Source organism: Pseudochaenichthys georgianus, chromosome 5, assembly GCF_902827115.2.
Source record: "Pseudochaenichthys georgianus chromosome 5, fPseGeo1.2, whole genome shotgun sequence".
Classification (NCBI taxonomy): domain Eukaryota; kingdom Metazoa; phylum Chordata; class Actinopteri; order Perciformes; family Channichthyidae; genus Pseudochaenichthys; species Pseudochaenichthys georgianus.
Genome location: NC_047507.1, coordinates 12,555,018 through 12,577,095, shown reverse-complemented (window position 1 = coordinate 12,577,095; position 22,078 = coordinate 12,555,018). Strand labels below are relative to the sequence as shown.

The 22,078-nt window shown below is 40.1% G+C and overlaps 1 protein-coding gene and 1 pseudogene across 1 annotated transcript; both read left to right on the top strand.

Annotated features, from left to right (window-relative positions):
- The first annotated feature begins 153 nt into the window (after nucleotides 1–153).
- LOC117446236 (V-set and transmembrane domain-containing protein 2-like protein) lies at nucleotides 154–21,302 on the top strand. Its single transcript, XM_034082305.1, has 4 exons — nucleotides 154–404; nucleotides 17,278–17,447; nucleotides 18,615–18,659; nucleotides 19,381–21,302. The coding sequence occupies exons 1-4, from the start codon at nucleotides 290–292 to the stop codon at nucleotides 19,687–19,689; spliced, it is 639 nt and encodes a 212-aa protein (XP_033938196.1). The 5' UTR covers nucleotides 154–289; the 3' UTR covers nucleotides 19,690–21,302.
- On the top strand, nucleotides 8,629–11,969 carry LOC117446237 (zygote arrest protein 2.L-like; annotated as a pseudogene).
- Nucleotides 21,303–22,078: the final 776 nt, after the last annotated feature.

Genomic DNA, 22,078 nt, shown 5'->3' with positions numbered 1-22,078 from the left:
TGAAATGTAGTACAGAAAATAAACTAAAACCAACAGTCCCCCTGTGAGATCCCTCCGCCTAATTGACTCTCAGTGTGAGCCGCAGCACCTGTCTGCACGCTGCTTCTCCCTCCGCCTCCGCTGGCCGCATCATCTCCTCCCGCAGAGCTAACAGGAGCAGCAGCGTCTCTCCTCCAGCTCCAAGCTTTATGTCTGTGAGGGCTGCTCGTCGCCGGAGGGGAGATTTTACGGATGCTCTTCACCTAATGTGACACATTTCATACAAGTGCTCGAATCACCGGTTGAAGCAATGAGAGTCTTTGGAGTGATAATAGGGATTTTACAGTACGTGGGACTTTATATTCAACTTAACGCAGCTCTTAATGTCGGACACGGAGAGGTGGATAATCACATCTCTGGAAATGGTAAGTTTGTTCATGCCTCTGTTTGTGTAGCTTGACTGCAAAATAAGCTTGTATTATTATAATCATGTTTTTAGCAGAAGCGAATGTGTGTGGTTCAGTGGAGGAGATAATTAAGTGTATTTAAGTGTAATGCCGTTTTATTTGTTGTCAAGATAGATGTCTATTATTATTTCAGTTGTGCTCATGTCTGTGAGAATCTTAAAAAGGGAATCGCTATAGGTTATAATTTAACTTATAAATATCCCACTTGTATCGTCTTTAAATGTGTCCACTTGAACATTGTTTATTGGGTTAGTTATTTGAAGTGCATTCATCTAACTGAATATGACATAACTGCAGTAACTTAGAGCCATATTCATTACTTTATATACATTTATGAATAATTAGTTTCAACCTTTGTTGGAGAAGATCAGTATATTAGCTATAGAGTTTTTATTAAAACTGTGTGCAAGATGTTGTTTTGGAATACAATCCCAAAAGTTGCAGACCTAAATGTCTTTTTGATTTTTCTTTATATATTTCTCAGAAAATTACAATAAAGTTAGATAACTAATGTCTGAATGTCAACAAGATATACTGGTCTCTTTGAAGTAGTGATTAAATATCAGAGGAAACAAATAACAGATCCAGATTGTAACATCTGTATACCATTTGCAGCACCCACACATACTATATTGATGTTTTTCATATGGCTCATGGTTTTACAGCAATGTACAATACAATAAAAGTTAATATTTTGTCTAATGCTAAATTATACAAAACTGTGTTCCAAGGCCCAGCAGTCTCTATACCAACAACACAGTTGACATGGTGAAGCCTTTGAATTGTTCCACTAATTCATTTCAAGAATATTTTTTAAGTCAACCACTTGGAGTTTGATGCCCCATCCTTCCATCTCTGAAAAAGGAGCATCGAGGGGTTGAATGCAACATAAGTCCTGGTCAAAAGCAGATTGTGAATATTGCGAATGCATTAGCTTTAGACCAAAAGACTAAGCAATTAGAACAACTATAATCTATTACTTCTATTTATTTTGGGCACTGTATGTGGAATACCATCATATATTATATGAGTTAAAGCATGTGTTTGTCATGCAGTATAAACCTCCACCAGCCACATAGTCACTCACGTTTGTCTCCTGTCCAAATCACCACAGTGTTATAAGATAATATTTATCGTTCGAAACAAGGTTAAGATTGGTGGACATAAAAAGGAAATGCAAGGCCAAGGTTTTGAGCTTTCAATGTTCTTAAGACAAATGACCTGTAAGGTAGCCAAAGCAGAGAGAGGGTGTTTCTCTGGGATTTGAAGGACTGGAAGTCTACACATGTGCAGCCTCGAAATTTCTCCAAACGAAGTACGCCGGGCTCGGTAGAATTCCGATTAGTATGCTTGAAATAGTGGCTCTGGAGCAGCTTTACTCGAGATTGAGAAACACCCTGAGAAACACCCAGAATGAACTGTGCTGCACTCTGTACTTTTTGGAGGTGCGTGAAGGTTTGACATGCTGGGCATTGTCCTGTGGCACCTTATGTTATATTCACAACTTCTTATACTCATGGACTTGATTTCTACTGAGTACTGACCCTGATTGGTTTGCTATGTTTATGCAGATCTTGATTTCTGATCCGTCATGTCAAATAGCTTTTTATTTTGAGCAGTCAGTCACCACTGTAAATAAAAATAGTCTGTCAAACCAGCTGTAAAATAGATTATAATATGCAATTATGAGTGCATAGTTTTATGTTGTAGGTGAAAGCATGTGTGTGTGTGTCTGGTAAGATATTGCATTCAGACAGCTGCTAAAATAACATCTTTGCTTTTATTTTCAGACAGTGCTATTTTTGTTCAAGTGCTACCTTTTCTCAGAGTCAGCTCTTTTGAACACAATTGGCATTTTTACCTTCTAGCAATCCTACCTTTCTCCAGCAGCTCCAGACATAGATTTACTGTTCTCTAATTAAATTGTGTGATAACCAATTCATCACAGTGTCTTCCCCTGAGCCCTCGCTGCTTAGCAAGTTAGCTTTTAGCTCGATCGCGAAAGCAGCTGGCTCCAAATGGATTGAGTGTCTAGGACAGGTCGGAAAATCAATTAATAGCATTTCTCTCAAAGGGACTTGATTACAATTTGCCAAGTCGTGTTATTTCCCACTCTATGTGTCAGACTGTCTGGCCATAAAGAAGAAAATTCCTCAGGGTGTGATGCTTTAAAAAAAACTAAAATGTACTCTGAAAAACAACCGTTCAGGTTTTTTAAACTTGTTCCAGAAACTAAATAAAAGCCTTCTATTTTCACTTTTCACCAAAAGTAGCTCTAGCTCTAGCAGTGTTGTTAAGTAATCCTCAGGCGATTACTCTTTTTTTTCCTTTTTTCTTTCAGTCTGGATTTTTGATAAATTGCCCAAGCAGAGGGGAGCCGAGCCATCATGTAGAGCAGAGAGGCTGGATGCACCGTTCTGGAGAGTGCATGCTTGTTAGATTCAGCCCTGAATCATTTGTTTCAGATAAGTGTATCTGGCAGGGGCTCGGTCAGCCCCTGCACCACAGATTCCACTTCAGCTCAAGTGTAGATTGAATCACCTGCTACGCAAAATAATAAGTTATGTGTGAATTCAAATGATAGGGTTACTTGAATCTGTGTTTCTACGTCAATGAGGGCCATGTGTGTCAGAATATGACTCACCGACCTGAGGGTCGTGTCTCACCAGTGAGGACATGGGATGCAGATAAGAATGAGCATTGTTTGAGTTATTGGTGATGTTGATGCCGTACAATACAAAGTGATAATGATCCTACACGTAGTTTCATCCTCATTCTGAACTCAGTGCGAGACAGCGTCGGTGCTATTTGGCAGCGTTCATCCTGTTAACCATCGTGAGCGGACCACTTTCACAGTATACCAATTCATTAGGCTTCCAAAGTGTCTGATTCTCTGCCAGACCTCTGCTTGGTGTCCTCTTAATGAGGATAGCCAGCCCAGGCAGTTTGCATTGGCTTCCAAATTAATGGATCCCTGACTTTGCGGGGGGCAACAGATTGTACAGTCACGCTGTCACGGCGGAGGGTGCTGGCGGAGGCTCGGTAGGAGAGAGCAGGAGAGGGAAAAGATGGCTGCAAGAACACTCATCTCGAGATGATACTGGAGGTGTTTTACATTTTAACCTGTCACACTTTAAAGGGAAAGCTAAAAATGTGCCTTCTGCTTCTAGCTATTGCAACACAAATATTATAATATAATTGTAAATTACGGTAATTTTCTATTTTACACTGATTTATCGTAATAAGTAGTCCGGACCAGTTCTCAACGACGTCCTCATCGGTCATCACAGAAGAAAGCCGTGGCCCTGAGAAATGTAGTTTTGTGCGAGCTGTTCTTTGGCTTAGATGTCAAGCTCTGCCTCAACTCCAATTAATCTTCATCAAGACCCTATTCAATTTGTGCCATGCAAAGTTCTTAAGCACTTGTTTCACTGCTGTACACCACTGCCACGTCTCCTGAAAGCATATACGCCATCATTTTGGCCACATACTCAAATCAAAGAAATGGTTGTCTTTCATCTCCGGAGAGTCTACCGGCTCCATTCTTATTTAATTATTTTACCTTCCACCGTGAAGAGAGGCTGAAGGTCACGCAGCAAGCGATTATTTCCCCAAGGAGGCTCCTGTCTGTTTGCATCGCCACTTATTCTGAACCAAATACAGCATTATTGACTTTATGGTATATTCCCAGACTGCTTATTTTTATTTGTCAGTGCTATCATGTTTATTTTTCCACATTATTAGTTATCAGTTGTCAATTGAACAATTCCTGAGTTAATTACTGCAGGTAATTACAGACATATCTTTGAACAGTGAGTTAGGCTGTATATAGTATTAACAATTTCCGATATAACATTTAAGCCACCTTTGCTATGAATGATTATTGATCTAACAAACATAAAATACCTTAATATAATTGACTTAATCTGCCTGTTCAAAAATATAGTTTTAATAAAGATATTCTCACAACCAGTAGGCTACAAATGCTGAGATCCCTGAATAATTTGCCATAATCACAAACCTAACATCATTTCTTCCTCTAGTTGGTTACCTTCATGATTAAAGCTTTTAATATAGAGCTCTGCAGCAGGTATTTTTATTACAGGAGCTTCTTGTTGTTTCATCCCCAGTTCTCTTAGGGCTCCCTTGATTATTAAAGCCATGCATCAAGTCAGCGAAATACCTGTTCCTACAAGGATTCTGTTCAAGGGCTATTTACATTTATCTTAGTGGAATATTTTTCTTATATGTTGGTTTTTATTCTGTTACTATTTGTTTCTGAATGAATCATTACTCATCTTCAATTCCCTACGGATGTGACTCACATAGAGGTATTGAGTTAATGACCATGATTTTAGTTGCCATTTTTATAAACTGGCAACTTCTCAGGGGAAACATTTTTGCACTTAACCTAGAGAAAGATATTCTGCAGTTCTTCAAACTACCAGGTTTCTTTGATTAAATTCCTCTATTTGTCTTCTCTACAGTACTTTTACATGAATGTGTGTCGCCATTTACAGATTCTCTGATTTCATGCATGGTGATACAGGCATAACTCACGTTGCCTCTATAGACTGCCTCAGCATTCAAATATACTTTGCCCTGTGGAATCTATTCTGATTGTGTTTCATTCCCTTTCAGTGCCTCCACTGTCTTACTTGACCAACAGACTCAAATTACTGTATCGCAGCAAACAGATGGATAGGGCATTTTATCAAGACCCCTGCTTGAGTACAAGGAGGAGTTTGAAATTCAGAGGATTTCATGTCAAATATTTATTTTTAGTTTTCCAGCTTGAACTTTTGATTAAAAAGGGACAACCCTAGGATCCAAATCTATATCCTTTCCCTCTGTGCCAACAATAACTACTACAAACACATCAATGAGCCATATTTTTGCACTTGGTATCATTTCAGTACCAAGTATTTTTGGGAGTTAATTCACTCCCAAAGCACGATGTACTGTTGCTATAGGCCCAGATACTAAACTAGCACATGTGTAGACTACGTAGGTCCTTAAGTAGTCCTCAGTAAATGCACTTTTTGCTATTATAACATTTGCTAAATTCTACCGTGCCTAGCTATAATAGGACATTATTTTGCCCTTTTAAGAATTGACCAATCTTCCTTTGGTGTTTTCATTTTCAAAAAAGAGAAAATACCAAACAACATAAGCCTTGTCCTTTAATGATTTGTCAAAGAAAAACAGAAGCTCACTGGTGAAAGGCTTATCCCGTAAGCTTCTCTCTCTGGCTCTCTGGCTCACACACAAGCACAAACACATGGACCAGCAGAGATATGGGTGTCACACTTGCTTCTCGTCCATGCTAATAAGCCCTCTGTAATTTAGTCATCCTCAAACAGCTCAAGCTCCCTCCAAAGCAGAGAGTGAGACTGAAAGGGAGAGCGAGGATCGATGGATTGACCTCACACTGGCACTGGATTTATCCATCTCATTTCGCCTTGGACTTGAAGTGAGAAAATATTTAAGCATGGTGTTCTTCGACTGAGGCAGTGTATATGTATTTATTATATATTTATGTCCTCCACCGCATTGCTTTCTTTCATTATTTCTCCCCTTTTAATTTTTAATGAGTCTTTGGTGAACAGCAAGCAGCGGTCTGTGTTCTTAAGACCGAACCTCTGAGAAATGCCATGGAGAAACATTTAAAAAATGCATGTACTGTACTTGCATCTTCAAACAAAGCTCCCCAGCTTGTAGTAGAACTCAGTTCTGACAGTACCGCCCTCATGAAATGTATACTTAGAAAAGGCCAAGCCAAGCAAACTCTTTCTGTTCTGCTATGGCATTATATATAAGACATCCCAGAGTGCTTCAGATTTGCCTGGAAGTCGTTATTCACATCCAAAGTACACTTTCTTCTCTGTGAAACAGACCATCAGCTTTTGTGTTGATGTAGCGTTCTACCAAGGTTATGTGATTGATTTCTGGTGATGCATGGGATTCAAGTCAGGAAATAGTTGGATGTCTGCAGAGTCTGCTTGTCAGGGCCGACGCAGCATTGCACTCACAGAGACAGTCTGTTTGTCAACAAGTTGTGTTTCACTGGCAGGATGAAGAGGGCGCCTGCATAGCAAACTGAAAGGCAATTTCAAAACTGTTAGATCAATAAAACCAGGAGGAGGAGGAGGAGGAGGAGGAGGAGGAGGAGGAGGAGGAGGAGGAGGAGGAGGAGGAACGGACAAGGGAGGCATGGTGAGGAATTAGTTTTGGCACAGCATCATTTAGTGGTGCTAATGATTTCGGATGTATGCATAGAACCCTAGGAGTCTAATGGTCATAAGATGTTGGTATTTGTACATTTGAGTTATTAGAGAGCCCCCAACCCAATCAGTAGGTTAGTGGGGCAACAGTTCATGATTATAACCTTGTTGTGTTCCAAAAGCAGATTGATTTACAGAATTATCCCTCGTTTTTGTCAGTAACTGTCCCTCAGTCCCTCCTCTCCTGCAACCTTGCGTCCTCTGTCCGTTCACCCATCACCTCACTGCCCCCCCCCCATCTGCCCACCTGTTTACACTTTCTCATCAGATCTGCAGTGCTTTTCCCAAGTCACCTGCCAGATCCACACTTTCATTTTATCAATTTGTTATTTTGTATACATCTCTCTATACATTGTGAGACAAATGTAATAATAATAATAATTCCTTACATTTATTATAGCGCTTTTTCAATTTGTTATACATCTCTCTCTACATTGTGAGACAAATGTAATAATAATAATTCCTTACATTTATTATAGCGCTTTACACATTACATTACACATGGTACAATCAATGGTCAGAAACTGTGGACAATACCCACAGGAGCAAGTTCAGGTGAAGTGTCTTGCCCAAGGACACACCGGCTTTACAGACGCGGGTTTCACCCCTTGATCTGATGATCATTGCACAGCACACAGAAAACACAACCCTCTCTATTTTCCTCCATACCCAAATCTCTAAAAAAGGGGCTGCAACGGATCTGATAAAAACTGATCCAGATTTGAACACTTTACTGACGTCAGTAAAGTGGCGCAACGGCTATTGGTCAATTGGTGCACATTATCCCGCTTATTACATGGCCACATTCTCGACAAAGTAACGACATGACTCCCAATATTAATTGAAATGCTTTTATGGATTTCGAAAATGATTTTATTGATTTAAAAAATAGTTGTATTGATTTAAATTGACATGCATCCGCTAAGAAAAATTGTCCGTGGTTACTGTTTGAACTAACGTAGCAACAGCAGGAACTGCTTCGATAGTGTTTTTGAGGAGCTTTTTGATTGAATATGTGTTGCCGTTTGATGTGTGACAACCCTGTGGTTGTCCACCAGTTGGTGCTGCTGTAACCTGTGTTTCTTGTAATCAGCAGTGATGGGACCCACCTGTGGCACTTCCAGTAGATAAGAGGGCTGCAGAACAGGCTCTCTCTCAGCTGCCCTGCTCGGTGCAGCAGGACACTGCTCCTCTGTTCTGTTTTATTGTTGGTTGTAACCACTATGTTGTATAACATAAATGATTGTTTTGGGCAACTCCGGTGTGGAACTGTTGTCCTTATGTTACAAGCGGAGCCACCTTGTAACATATGGGGGTTCGTCCGGGATAAAGAACCAGGTGATAGTTGTTTACTTGATTTGTTTGCCTTGATTGTGTAGACAGTTGGTTCCTGGTGTGGGGCATTAAGGAGTAGCTTTGGAATTACCTTTCCTGATAGGCATAAGCAACATCTCCTTCAGGGGAGCTTGTTGGTTTGTTGTTTTTGTTTGTTATTTTTGCGCATAAACATGATTCGACATTTTTTTGTCATGGGTACACGTCCGTGGCTGTCTTGGTGAGTAACAGCTTCGCTGGGGCTTTACCGGGTCATTGGGTAAGTGTTGAAAACACCTGTGGTGGCATGCATGAAGACTAGGGTGAGACAAGATAGCTAGTATTCGGTAGGCAGTTAGCTAGGGGAGAGGTATTCCAGAGTGAAACAAAAATATATATATATTTTTAGGTGTCTGTGCACCGGGTTCAAGGGAGTTTGCATAATCATGGTTACATTGACAGATTTTGTGGAGTGTCCCAGTGTGGAACTACTGGAAAAATGTACTAAAGACCAACTGTTAAAAATTGCAGAGCATTTTGAGGTAGACTTTCCAAAGCAGGGTCGTAAAGACACCATAGTGACTATGTTACAGGCCCAGTTGATACTGCAAGAAGTTCTGCCAGCAGTGGCTGTCGATGATGGTTCCGAGGAGGAGTTGGCTGAGAAGGCAGCTATAAATCCAGAGCGGCAGAGAAGTGCAGGTTTTTCTTTGTTTGACTTTGGTGAAATTACATTTGAACAGAGAAAGGAAATAATGCTGCTGCAGTACCAACAAGACAGTGAACGTGAGGAACGAGTACGTGCTCGTGAGGACCGGGCTAGAGCTTGTGAACAGGAAACTGAGATGGAGCGTTTAAGGTTAACTACAGTGGTGCGGGAAGCTGAATTGCAACACGAGCGTTACAAGTTGGACCTCATCCAAGAGGGTAAGCTTTCTTCTGGGGTGTCCCCAGCTACTTTTGATGTAGCTTATAACTTGAGGTTGGTACCGAAGTTCGAGGAGAAGACTGTAGATTCTTTTTTTGGACTTTTTGAGCGACTTAGCCAAAGACGACAGTGGTCTGATTCAGAGAAAACATTGCTGTTACAGTGTGTGTTAACTGGTAGGGCTCAAGAAGCATTTTCTGCATTAAGTATGGCTGACAGTGAAGATTACTTAAGGGTAAAGACTGCAGTGCTAAAAACGTCGGTGCCTGAGGCCTGCCGTCAGCAGTTCAGGAAGCTAAGGAAGTCAGAAGAACAGACCGATGTGGAACTTGTTCGGGAGCTGACGATGAAATGTAATCGGGTCACGGCTTCCGAAGTAGTAAATCTTAATGATTTGAGGGAACTGTTCCTTCTTGAACAATTAAAAGATATTCTTCCAGAACGCGTTGCTACATACCTGAATGAGAATAAGGTTAAACATGTAACAGACGCCGGGGTGTTAGCTGATGAATACACGTTAACACACAAGATTCATTCAGGGGAGAGATTTGACTGGGGGAGCAGAAATAACTGGTCTGGTGACCCCAGATGTAAAGTAGATCTAAGTACTTGCTACTTTTGTTTGCGTAAAGGACACCAGAAAAAGGAATGCCCAGTACTTGCAAAAACCAATTGACTCCAAAATGTTCAGTTTCCCAGGCCTGTTGCCCTTGCAGCTTCTCCCCACAAGGTTGCTAGGGATGACGCTATAGCTGCGGTTAAACTCTATACTACCCCGCAACCAGTTGCTGCTGCGGTTTCTAACTACGGACCAGCCCTGCAAGAGATGAAACCTCGCCCCTCCCAGTTGGCAGATGAAATTGATCCAGGGTATGCCCCTTTCATACGAGAGGGTTATGTGTCTTTGCAAGGAAGTGAAAACAAATTCCTTGTTAAGATACTGAGAGACACAGGTGCTATCGATTCATATATAACTGAGGGTGTTCTTCCATTTTCCTCGGTAACGGACACTGGAAGTGGTGTATTGTTCAAGGGAAAGGGGATGCAGTTGTTGTCTGCTACAAAGCATCGGTTGGTGTTGTCCTGTGATTTACGGCAGGGTGAGGTTGCCATGGGAGTCCGGCCATCTTTGCCTGTTCCGGGAGTGGCAGTCATCCTCGGAAATGATTTGGCTGGCGGCAGAGTGTGGCCTGATGTGCCTCTTTCACCAGTGGTGTCCTCTAAGCCAGTGAGGGGCGAGCTTGCTGACCCTGCGAATAAGCTGACAAAGGTAGTTCCAGCTTGTGCAGTACCACGAGCCCAGACCTATAAAGCACAAGATAAAAAAGTCATTTCTGAGAATATTGTTTTGGCGCTACCTGTTGTTCCATTGTCTGTCTCTCGTAGTGAATTGGCAAAGCAGTAGCAGGAGGATCCAACTTTGCAGGAGCTTGTGTCCCAGGTTCACCCCAGTTTACCAGTCCCACTGAGGAAAGTCATCACCAAAGAGTGCGGCGTGCAGGTGAATGTCAAAGTGGATAAAACCGTGCAGTGCTCGCTGGGTCCTAAAACGCTGTTCTGCTCAGAGGGAGTGCCCCTGTCAAAGTCCCCCAAGAGCCCGGGGCTGGTTAAAGCAGAGGGGAAGGCCCCCGTACAGCACTACTACTACTTCTTCCTGCGGCCTGTGTCAATCTACTCCCCCGTGTTTGACCGCAGGATCTCCAGGAAGAAACTCAGCTATGCGGATGAAAGTGAAGAGAAGCCGACGAATCCGTGGATCACGTTGAGTCAGGGCATGAATGTGAGAAGGGTGACAGTAGCGAAGAGGACACCGGGAAGGACTTCAAGACAACTTTCCACAGGTCTACAAAGGGGTCCAGCTTTCAGTTCCTGGAGCAGAGGTATGGTTTTTTCCACTGCAAGAAGTGCGTATGTTTGGTGCATCACTGGAACCAGTAAGGTGTACTACAAGCAGCTCTGCCGGAAGTGTCAGGTTGGGTTTAAACCCCTACAGGGTGGAGCCCATCCTCTGCAAGGACTGCTCTCAGACTACCTGCAACTGTGAGAAGAAGCTGCGGCACATTAACATGAAGAAGCCTCACCGCCAGGACCTGTGTTGTCGCTGAAAGGGCTCGAGGTTATCCTGCGACGCCACCTACAGCTTCAAATACCTCGTCTGAGCTGCCCTGCATGTTCGCTCGGGTTTGGAATGGTAAATGGTAAATGGACTGTACTTATATAGCGCTTTATCCAGTCTTTAAGACTCCTCAAAGCGCTTTACATACTACATGTCGTTCACCCATTCACACCCATTCATACAGAGCAGTGTATGTTACTCTAGGACCTAACATGCATACACATTCACACACCATTGGCCACGCCATCGGGAGCAACTCAGGGTTAAGTATCTTGCCCAAGGATACATCGACATGTTGACTGCATGGGCTGGGATCGAACCCACAACCTTCTGGTTTAAAGACGACCGCACTCCCTCACAGCCACTGTAACCACTGTGTTGGAAGCTCCCATTCCTCAGCAGACATTCAGTACATGCCACAAATGGAAGTTGACTCTCGTAACGGACTTTAAGATATTCATATATTCTCCTACCAGCGAGTAGATGGAGATCTTTTGGTGGTTTATTTGAAGCAATTTCGAAAAATCTTTGTTTCCCCTAATTATCCTGGAGCTTAACTTGAACATAAACTATTTTTGTAAGGACAAATTAAATAAATGTATGTTTCATGTAGTAGCTGTAAGTACAGTATAAGCTTCTTTTATGGGGGGGGGGGTGTGACAACCCTGTGGTTGTCCACCAGTTGGTGCTGCTGTAACCTGTATTTCTTGTAATCAGCAGTGATGGGACCCACCTGTGGCACTTGATTCCAGTAGATAAGAGGGCTGCAGAACAGGCTCTCGCTCTCTCTCAGCTGGCCCTGCTCGGTGCAGCAGGACACTGCTCCTCTGTTCTGTTTTATTTTTGGTTGTAACCACTGTGTTGGATAAAATAAATGATTGTTTTGGGCAACTCCGGTGTGGAACTGTTGTCCTTATGTTACAAGCAGAGCCAGCTTGTAACAGATGTCTGTCTGGACGGCTCTCCTGCAGGGGGGGGCGTGGTCAGCTGCAGCTCACAGAATCAGCCCCCTGCAAAAACAGCGCTGGAAAGAGCAAATGGAGCGAAATGAGGCATGGCTAAAATGCAGGATCTGTTTGTAATTTGAAAAAAAAAACTATATTTATATACTTTATATAGGTATGGCCCTACAATATATTGTTCAATATAGCATGATAGGTGTCCTTTAGTGAATATTAAAGGTGAATGACATTTGAGATTGAGTTTAAAACAAGTTCAATTTCACAATTCATTAAACTTGTTTCCTTTAACCGAAAAGAAAATATCTTCATGATAAATTCAAAGCAGAGGTTGCTGAACTATTTGTATATGCTTCAAAATACATGCAGTACACATACATGTTTTTCTGTCCTCCTACAATTAACGAAAGAGTCCGAGTTTCAATCTATTTTTTTAATTGCTGTGCTTAGGATTTGTGGTTAGAAGAAAATTAATGTAAGTGTGTGTGTGCACGCCTGATCTAAGTAAGTGTGTTTTATAAATAGATATTGATGATAATTGGAGAGGCTCCATTTGCCTCACATCCATTACTTTCTTTTAGAGACACCCTTTTGCATTCCGTCTTGCATAAAACATGCAACAGAAGCAACACCACTGGTTCATTCGTGACATTCCTTTCAAATTTGCACAGCTCCACACACACACACACACACACACACACACACACACACACACACACACACACACACACACACACACAGGGTATGTCTCCCAGGATGCTGAAACACCTGCCAGTGGGCAAAGCTCCAGGAGATGTAGTGAGTCGGAAGCATCTATTTATGCCACACACCAGAGAGCCAACAGACACAGATTGCCATTCAGCAGGGAGCCACAGAGAGGAGGAGAAAGTGAGGAGGGGAACTGAAGTTAAAGGAGGAAGGAAGGTGAGAGTACAGAAGAGGCCTGAGTGGTAGAAGGGACCTCTTAATGGGTAGAAGTAAGATGAAGTAAGAATGAAAGGCCAATAAAAAAGAAAGAGCAGAGCACTGTCAACAACAAAAGGGGGAGATTTGTGGTAGATGTTATAGAGCTAGAGAGAGAGAGAGCTAAGAAAGGATTTAAACAAGAGAAAGAAATAAGGGGGAAATTGAGAAAAATATTTAGCTTCACCACGCCGATATTTCTACTTCGGTTGTAGGAAAGGACTGTTTAATATTTAAAAGGTTGGCATGGGTAGATTTTAGAAGAATACGTTTTATAAATATTGTGAAATCACTATCAAATACTATTTAAGTCAGTTTTTCAAGTAAAATAGTGATAGACAAAGAGATAATACTGTAAGTATCAAGTCTTACACGAGTGTCACAATCTGTAGTTAACTGTAACAATCAAAGGTCCAAGCTAACATGGAGTTTGCATAGATATAGCGGTGGCAGATGTTCCACCCAAAGATGTTTGTCAATTGTTCAAACAATAGGTAATTCATTTCAGACACAAGTAGACAAAGACAGGCCTCTCATCTTGCACAGGAACATTTTTAAATGAAATTACAATTTTAACCAGCATATTTTATAATCTTCTGCTAGCTAAGTAGCCTTAGCTGTTTCATCATTTGGTTAAAGTCAGCTGTCTTTAGCTCATTTTATTTTCAAAGAGGATTTTGAATAAGGTATATACAGTAGGCCTATACTTCACTGTCAAATTCCCTTCTTATTTATATCTTGGTCCCAATTCATCACAAAGATAATTCTAAGGGAGCCATTCAACTTGTGTTGTATCTGTTAATATTTTTTAAAAGTATTGGCAAAAATATCAGAATTCTCTGAACTCTCAATATATCAACAGCAGTATCTGCATAACAACATCCAGTATTGGTTGCCACCTCATGTTAGAGTAGATACACATTCTTTATTACAACTTATTTGCTCTTGTATTTCTTTTGGTTCAGTATCACTTTTACTACATGCACAGTACACACCGCTTGCTGTGAAGAAATCCAAGCACAGTTGCTATATATTTAACTATATTTGACAGTCACTGTTTTAATCGAGGGGTTGACGCAATGATACATTTATAATGGAATTATAATTAATTCTATTAAGTATTAAGATCTATTTCAGCAGTAACCTAACAATGATTATGAGGGAGGTATTGCTTTTGATACAGTATCGTTCTCTGTCTTTTCTCTGTGTGTCCCACACAGATATTTTACTCTGTGGGAACACAGCCTGTTCAAAGTGACTGATGCTGCCGGCTGTTGATACCGTATCTTCAGGGCCAAAGAAAGTGCCAGCCACTGCTTCGAATACTAAGAAAACTCAGATGACTTGAACGCCACCCTCTGTTGTTCTGCTCATACATTTTATGCACGGTGAAGTTTTCAGCTTTTCCAGGCTTAGCGCTTGGCACCATACTGTATGTTGAACACACATCGTTACCATGTAAGTTATGTGTTGTTGATACCCTATGTGATCTTCATCATGCATCTGGGAGAGGGATTGAAAGTCTTGAATAATAAGAAGTCTGCTGTAGAGTAAGACATTATACATGCATTTCTCAAATGCTTTTACAGGTGCTCAAAGACACTTTGCAGTTATAAAGAAAATATAAAAATCAGCTATATAATACATTTGACAAAATGACACAAAATTAATCGCAAGTTAAAACCAGTCTGTAAAGGTGAGTTTTGGTCAGTGTTTTGAAGGTGGGGAGATCGGTGCAGTTTCTGATGTGATGATGGACGAGGCTTCTGCAAATAAACTATGCTCTACTATGCTCTGAAAATATATTTATTGTTTCTGTATAGCTTTCACTTTGATAGCCAGCATCAAGTTTTCTCTTAATTTAACATAACTTAATTTGTATAGTCCTTTTAATAAGAACTCATAAAGAGATTGAACATAACTCGAGAGGTAGACTGAGTTCGATTGAAATGTTTCCTTTATCACCTGATACTTTTGTCTCTCAGGAGTATTTGCATAAGAGGGGAGAGCTGGAGAGGAAAGGAAAAAGTGTCTAGAGTGCGCTGTTTTTACACCGTTAAGTGCTGTGTGCTCATACGTAATATGGCCCTTTCTGTTGCCATGACAAAAGAAAGGAGTGAGGGAAACATTTCACAGATTTAATCCTAACTAAAAATACATTTAGTTTTTTAGGGCTATCATTTAGCCAGCTTGTTATCTCTCTGCTGAAGAATAAAACATGTACACAAAATAGCATTGCGCACGCTATTGTAACTTTCAAAAGATAACTGTCTTCTCAAGTGGGTAGAGTATGTCCTTACTTATGTCTCTGCAGGTGAGCAGCAGAGCCAACAGTTGGAAAGCTTTCACTGATGCTCTCTGCAGGACTTGTATATGCTTCTCTTCATATCTTTCCATATGTCACTCCTACACTGACAGTCCTTCCTAAAGGTCCCATTCACTTCTCATCACTGCCTGTGTGTATGATATCACCACTCTGGTTCACAGCTGCATTTATTATCACTTTCTTTAAACGTTTTTCCCAGATCCTCTTTATTCTGGACACTCGTCTCAGTTCACCGACGCCATTGTCCTTCTTTTCTTCCTTTTCCTCTACCCCTTCTTGGCCCCTGTACGGCTCCATCCCTGCAGTACGTCTCATCCTCACAATGAGGCCACTGCCTGGCCAAAAGCAGCGGTGCATCAAATGCACAATCCTGAGGGCCCGAACACCAAATCCCTCTCCACCCATACTCTATTCTTCACCTTTCTCCTAAAAATGTCCCCTTTGTCCTGAGCGGAAAGAATGTCAATTTCAGATCCATCACTGACTTCTCCCTTTGCTAACCTGGTCCTAAATATTTTCTAAATAGACCAAAAAGGACGGCAAGAAAAAGGACAGAAGGTTTACATTTCCTCCAAAATAGCTACTTCTCTTTTTCTTTATGGACAGAAATGCCCACGTTCAGCACTCTTATTCCTGTAATATATTTTAAATATGCTCATATAAAATCAATTCAATCAGTGAGCCTGAAAGAGAGGAATGATTGAGATGAAGGGAGTGGATTAGGCGGCTGTGAGAATGCTGTGTGAGATTGTACATTTACATTAAATCAATGAACATCTATGGTTTATGTGCATAATATGTCCCACTACTTTATTAATTTTAATATAATTAGAATGGTTATCACTGTATAAATAAACTGACTGTACTAAGGTTACACTTCATGGTGATATAACTTTGTAATGCTTCACACAGCAGCTGGAACCAAATCATTTCCTAATTTTGGGATAAATAAAGTATACATTATATCTATCTATCTATCTATCTAGTAAAAGTTCATTTGACAAAAGAGCAAAGCTAAAATAGAGATATAAAATATTTGTATTTGTATATTTAATGCCTGTATCTAGCTTTATATAGAGTATTGTAAATATATAATTGTGTATGGATTTATAACTTGTAATAATTTGAAGCTGTTAAAATCCTTTTCTATAGTTCTCAGGTTGAATTTTAAAGTAGCTCTGTACATTAAGGAAATAAAAGGTTTCTGAAGAAGAACACACGCCATCCATTTTGAATTTAGTCATATAATCCATTTAATAACTTGATTAATATTTCCATTCGTTATTTTTTGTTTCTTGGTGTATTTAACTATGAATCTTTCCCAGCTTATAGAGAAAGATGCATTTCGGAGCATCACTAAACGTATCCATTTAGCTTGAGCATCCAACGTGTTCCCTCACACACATCCTGCATGCTGAGTCGGGTAATAAGTGATGGAAAATGTAGAGCTTTTGACCGTTACTGGAAGCCAAACCAAAGAAAATGATGTTCTCAGTGTGTGGGATTGAGGTGCTTTGACAGTTCCTAATTGTTACAGGCACACTTCTTCAGCTCGCTGTCGATGTTACAGCTTTATGTAACATTCTTGACAGTTGAGCTCCAGAGAAAAAAGGGAAAGAAAGCTACATAACTGCTGATGCATAATGGATCACACCCAAAAACGGCCCATTGAAGTGAGCAAAAGCTTTCATCTCACAATTAGCAACGGTTTGTTGAGTCAATACCATCGCTCAGAATTTCTCATTTCTGTATTTATTTGGCCACCAACACTTTGTACCAGCGTGTCACCATTTTTCTCTCGCTTTAGTGTGATGAAGCGGTGAAATGTTGACGCTGAGCTCCCCGAGAAATATAATTCTTGAGGATGTGTCTCTGTCATTCTAGGGGTGTCTTAAGCCAATCCTTTCCCCTAAACGTATGTCCTTTTATTCTCTCTTGCAGATCTATTTACAGAGGTGCCACATGACATCACCACGCAGAGCGGGGAGGATGTAGAGATGGCTTGTTCCTTCCGTGGGACGGGCTCTCCCTCCTACTCCCTGGAGATCCAGTGGTGGTACATCAAGGACCGGAGAGACTGGAAACAGAAGCCTGCGAAGATCACAAATGATGTAAGCTGCGAGGGGAAACAGATACATACATATTTAAGTCAAGGTTTAAAAAACTGTGATCTTTACTAAACAGCAATTACCCTAGTTTTTAACGCATTAAAACTATGTGTTTCAATTAATAAAGCATTAAAACGATTGGCAACCATACAGAATAGTAAGATAAAAGAAATGAAAAAGATGTATGAAAATTGTTAGCTCAATTTAATAAATAAACATATAACATATTTTAGCTTCTGTCATTTGGATTACAGTACACTGTTGTATCACAAAGATGGCAATAATTCTAGTAAAACGTCTTTAATTTTGTCTACACATTATTATGACATATACTTACATAAAACATTAAATGTACATTTTATGTATTATGCTGTTGTACTTTACTCAGCCCATTATTTGGTTATCCAAATGTGAACCTTTTAGTGTAAAAATGTAGTTTTCCAATTTCACAGTTCACTTTTTCGGACCTAAACTTAGACAGACTGCACATCAGGCAGAGAGAAATGCAATAATAGCCATAGCGGTGGAAGAAACCCTCTTGCACGAAAACAAAGGTATAATTACTGATTAGTATTTGCCAGCACCAGGGGGACAGGTTGACTCTCCCACCATGGGGAAACTCAGGCTTCCCTGTTGTGCCTCAAGACACTATAATTGGCACAGAGAAAGAAATATATTTTCCAAATCTCAGTCTGCTGCATGCATTATTCATACCTATGCCCAGAAGAATACCTCTGTGCCTCTGCATACACATTCACACACACACTCTCCTGCTCAGAGGCTTACGTGCTCAGTGCTGTCTGTTCATACACACACACACACACACACACACACACGCACACACGCACGCACGCACGCACGCACGCACGCACGCACGCACGCACGCACGCACACACACACACACACACACACACACACACACACACACACACCAAACAAGCACTTATAAGCATGCATACCCACACACACAAATACATACATCTCAACTAGCAGGAAAATAATGGTAACTACAAGGAAGCTTTAAGGAAAGGCTGTTGTTAATATCAAAACATGTTTTCCTCTGCGATGTGTTGCTGTTGTAAGTCAATGAAATTAGTCATTTTTAGCATGAAAGGTTTTTGGAGATGTGCGGCCCTCTGTTGCTAACGCTTCGTCCATACTTCTGTGCAGGTTGTACCGCTGGAAGAAACTTCCAAAGATGCCACCAAAATAAGTGTAAGTCTGCATAAACTGTCAACAAGCATAAAGCACAAATATTATTATTGTTCAAATAATGAATAAAAACAACATCCAAGATTTTGTAAGATATCTTTATATTATAAATGTATAGGTGACTCTGTAAAGCTTAAATTAATACTTCATTCCCAAAATGTTATCAGCTCGCCCCAAAAAACTTGTCACCCAGCATTGTGAACATAGAATCAAAAACAGAGAACATGTTTGTTCAATCAACAAAAAGTCTATTATGAACTCTCACACAACTTGCAGTATAATGATTCTTATTTGTGTTATTTTACTTCCAAAACCCTGCATTTTTGCTCCAACCTTACTTTTATCAACAGTTTCACACTCGGTCTACTTATTTATGCAAGCACTGTTTTAGTAGTGTTATAAAAAGTAAGGTTTTAGTGAAAATCCATGTGTTTTGTCAGTACTGAATGACTGGATAAATTAAATGTGGATTACACTGCACAAGTTTTGTGGGTGTTTTGATATGCTAGTACACATTACATTCAGTTCATCAAGACTTTTCTCTGATTCTGGATTCTGTGGATTCTTCAAGAAATCAAGGTAACACTGTGAAAGTAATTAGTAAACGTAATTTTGGGGGTGAAGTATTATTGTTACCATAATTAAAGTGTTTAGAATAACATGATATACTGTGTGTTTACCATATGGCTTCAAATAAGAATACATCATATTGTGTCCCCATTAGGTGGTAAAAGTGGCCGGCAGCAACATCTCCCACAAGCTCCGTCTCTCCAGTGTCAAGCCGTCAGACGAGGGCACGTACGAGTGTCGAGTCATCGACTTCAGCGGCCCTGTGGCGCAGCAACACCGTGTTCGCGCCTTCCTCCGTGTGGAGCCTGGGAGCAGTCAGGGGTCTGAAGAGGTCAAGAGGCAGGAGAAAGGGCAGAGGTCACAGGGGAACCAGCCACACCCCCACCACCAGACAGAGGGCAGGGAACTGAAGAGGAGATCAGCTGACAGCCCCACTGACTGCAGTGAGAGCTGTGGGCTGTAGAGGGTCTGCATGTTCATGACTTATCTCTACAGAGGGACTGTCACCAAAACACCCGTCATCACAGACTGGTTTGTGTTATAGTGAAAGTAATGTAAGGCTGTAATTACAGAACATTTGTTTTTGTTATTTTGTATTTTTCGACTCACTCAACTGTAGTTTTCCTCACAACCCAAAACTGCAGTGGAGAGTCAGAATTATCATCAATGTCATAAAAATGAAACACTAAACAGATAATTTCCCATTCTGCTGTCTTTTACCAAAACATATGCCAAAGGTTGCAGTATTTTAATGTTAATGCTTTCGAAGAAATAAATAATATATCAAGCTTTCTTTCATTTATCTGAGAACATTTCAAAGTGCTTTGTTTTATTCATGTAATCTTTGTTAAAGCAGTATCTGTATTAAGCTTTCTAAACCTATATATGTAACTATAATGTTTGTCAAAATAAAAATGTATGCCTTCATCACATCAAATAATGTATTCATTCTTATGTATATTCAAATCTTAGCACTGTAGACTTGTAATGTATTCATAAAATAAAGTTTACGGTAACACTTTATTTTGATAGTCCATATTTAACACTCTATAAGTCATCAGTTGATAATTTAGTAGCATGTCAACAGCGTATTAACCAATATTCAACCTTACTATCTGTATATTGTGTCAACATCTTCAAAATTGACAATCAACTACTCAAAATCAATCTGTCAGTTGAAAGTCAACAGGGTCATGTTGACTATCTGTTGATAATCTGTTGATAGTCAAGATGTCAACTAAAGATTACATTAAGCATTAGTTGATGATCAACAGATAAGCAACTTTAGAGTTTAGTTGACTATCTGTTGATCGTCAACTAATCTAGAGTTGACTATCAGCATACTTTTAGTAGGCATTCTCCACTAAGCGTTTGTAGGCAAGTGTTAGGACGACTATCCAATTAAAGTGAAACACAGTTGAGAACAGTAGAAAGTCTATAACCTATCAACAGAACACATACATTCATCCACTAATGATATGCAACAGACATGGGAATAAAGCGAAATGTTTTGCACAACTGATCACAAACTTTATTTATTCATTATGTATGTAATGTTTGAGTTAGAAACACCTGTTCCTGTTTTATTTGACTAATATATAAGATAAATACTGAAGCCTAATGCATTCACTTGAGAAAAAAAGGTTTTTCACAAGAACTCACAATCTACAGATAGTAAGGTTGAATATCGGTTAATAACCTGTTGCAAAAAACCTGTTGACAGTCAACAGACACTTTTTGTAAAATCTATAGATCAACACTTGAGATGTACCTTATATTCTACTGGCAGTTAGTTAAATGCATGTTACTTGTCTGTTGAAACAGTGTTGTTGAATGTCAACTGATGACTTGTCGAGTGTTAACTATGGACTATCAAAATAAAGTGTTACCAAGTTTACTGTGCTGCTTAAACAAATGACTCAAGAAACACAATGTGTGTTAATCTCCAACTTTTTTTAAATAATTTTCTCAACAACAATATCACCTTTTATCTAAACTTTAATGAGTTTGTCATCCGAGTCACATTCTCCTTTTGACTGTGTTTGTTCTACTGTTAGTGCTACTGTTCAGTATTTGTTCTGTTAAATACATTCATTTGAAATTACTTTTAACTTGTTGTTCTTAGTATTAGAGCCAGTATTTTTGTTTTACAAAAAGGGCCACCTAATTGTGATCTGCATTCAAGACGGTATAAAGGACTACAATTCCCACAGCGCCAGCCTCTAAATAGACAGATATGGGCCACCTGTGTTCAGACGCCATCGAGGCACAGTTTTTAAACGTTAAAGTTGTACAAGCCAATGCAAAGAAAGAAAGAAGGACCACCTAAGTTGTTCATTATTTTATTTGAGTTTTGCCTCTTGTTTGATTTGTTTTGACTATTGTAAATGCCTGTTTTCTTTGTTGAATGTGTGAAAAGTTTATTTTAACGCATAGCAAAATAACACACAGCAACGGAGGCCAAGCAAGTTATCCAACTGTGAGTAAACGAGTTAGAGCTGTCTGTTTAAGGCTTTTAGTTTGGATATTTGATAAACATTCACTCAAGTTGACTTACTGAGTTTCACAGACTGAGCGCTAAAACTCAGTAATACTCAGTAAAACTTACTTTACCAGGATCCTTCTTGCTGATATTCAGTCTCTTACTTTGTTACTATTATACTGCACTGCACATCATAGATGTGTCTACGAGAGTGGGTAAGCCTTGTTCTCTGTAGAGGAAATATGTGCTTCGGTGGCACAAACTAACCAGTCGGTTGACCCTTAGGGGAGAGTGGGGTAAGTTGAGCCATTTTTTAGTTATGCTGTCCTCTAAGCAAGGAGAAATGACACATAGTAAAAATGAAAACACA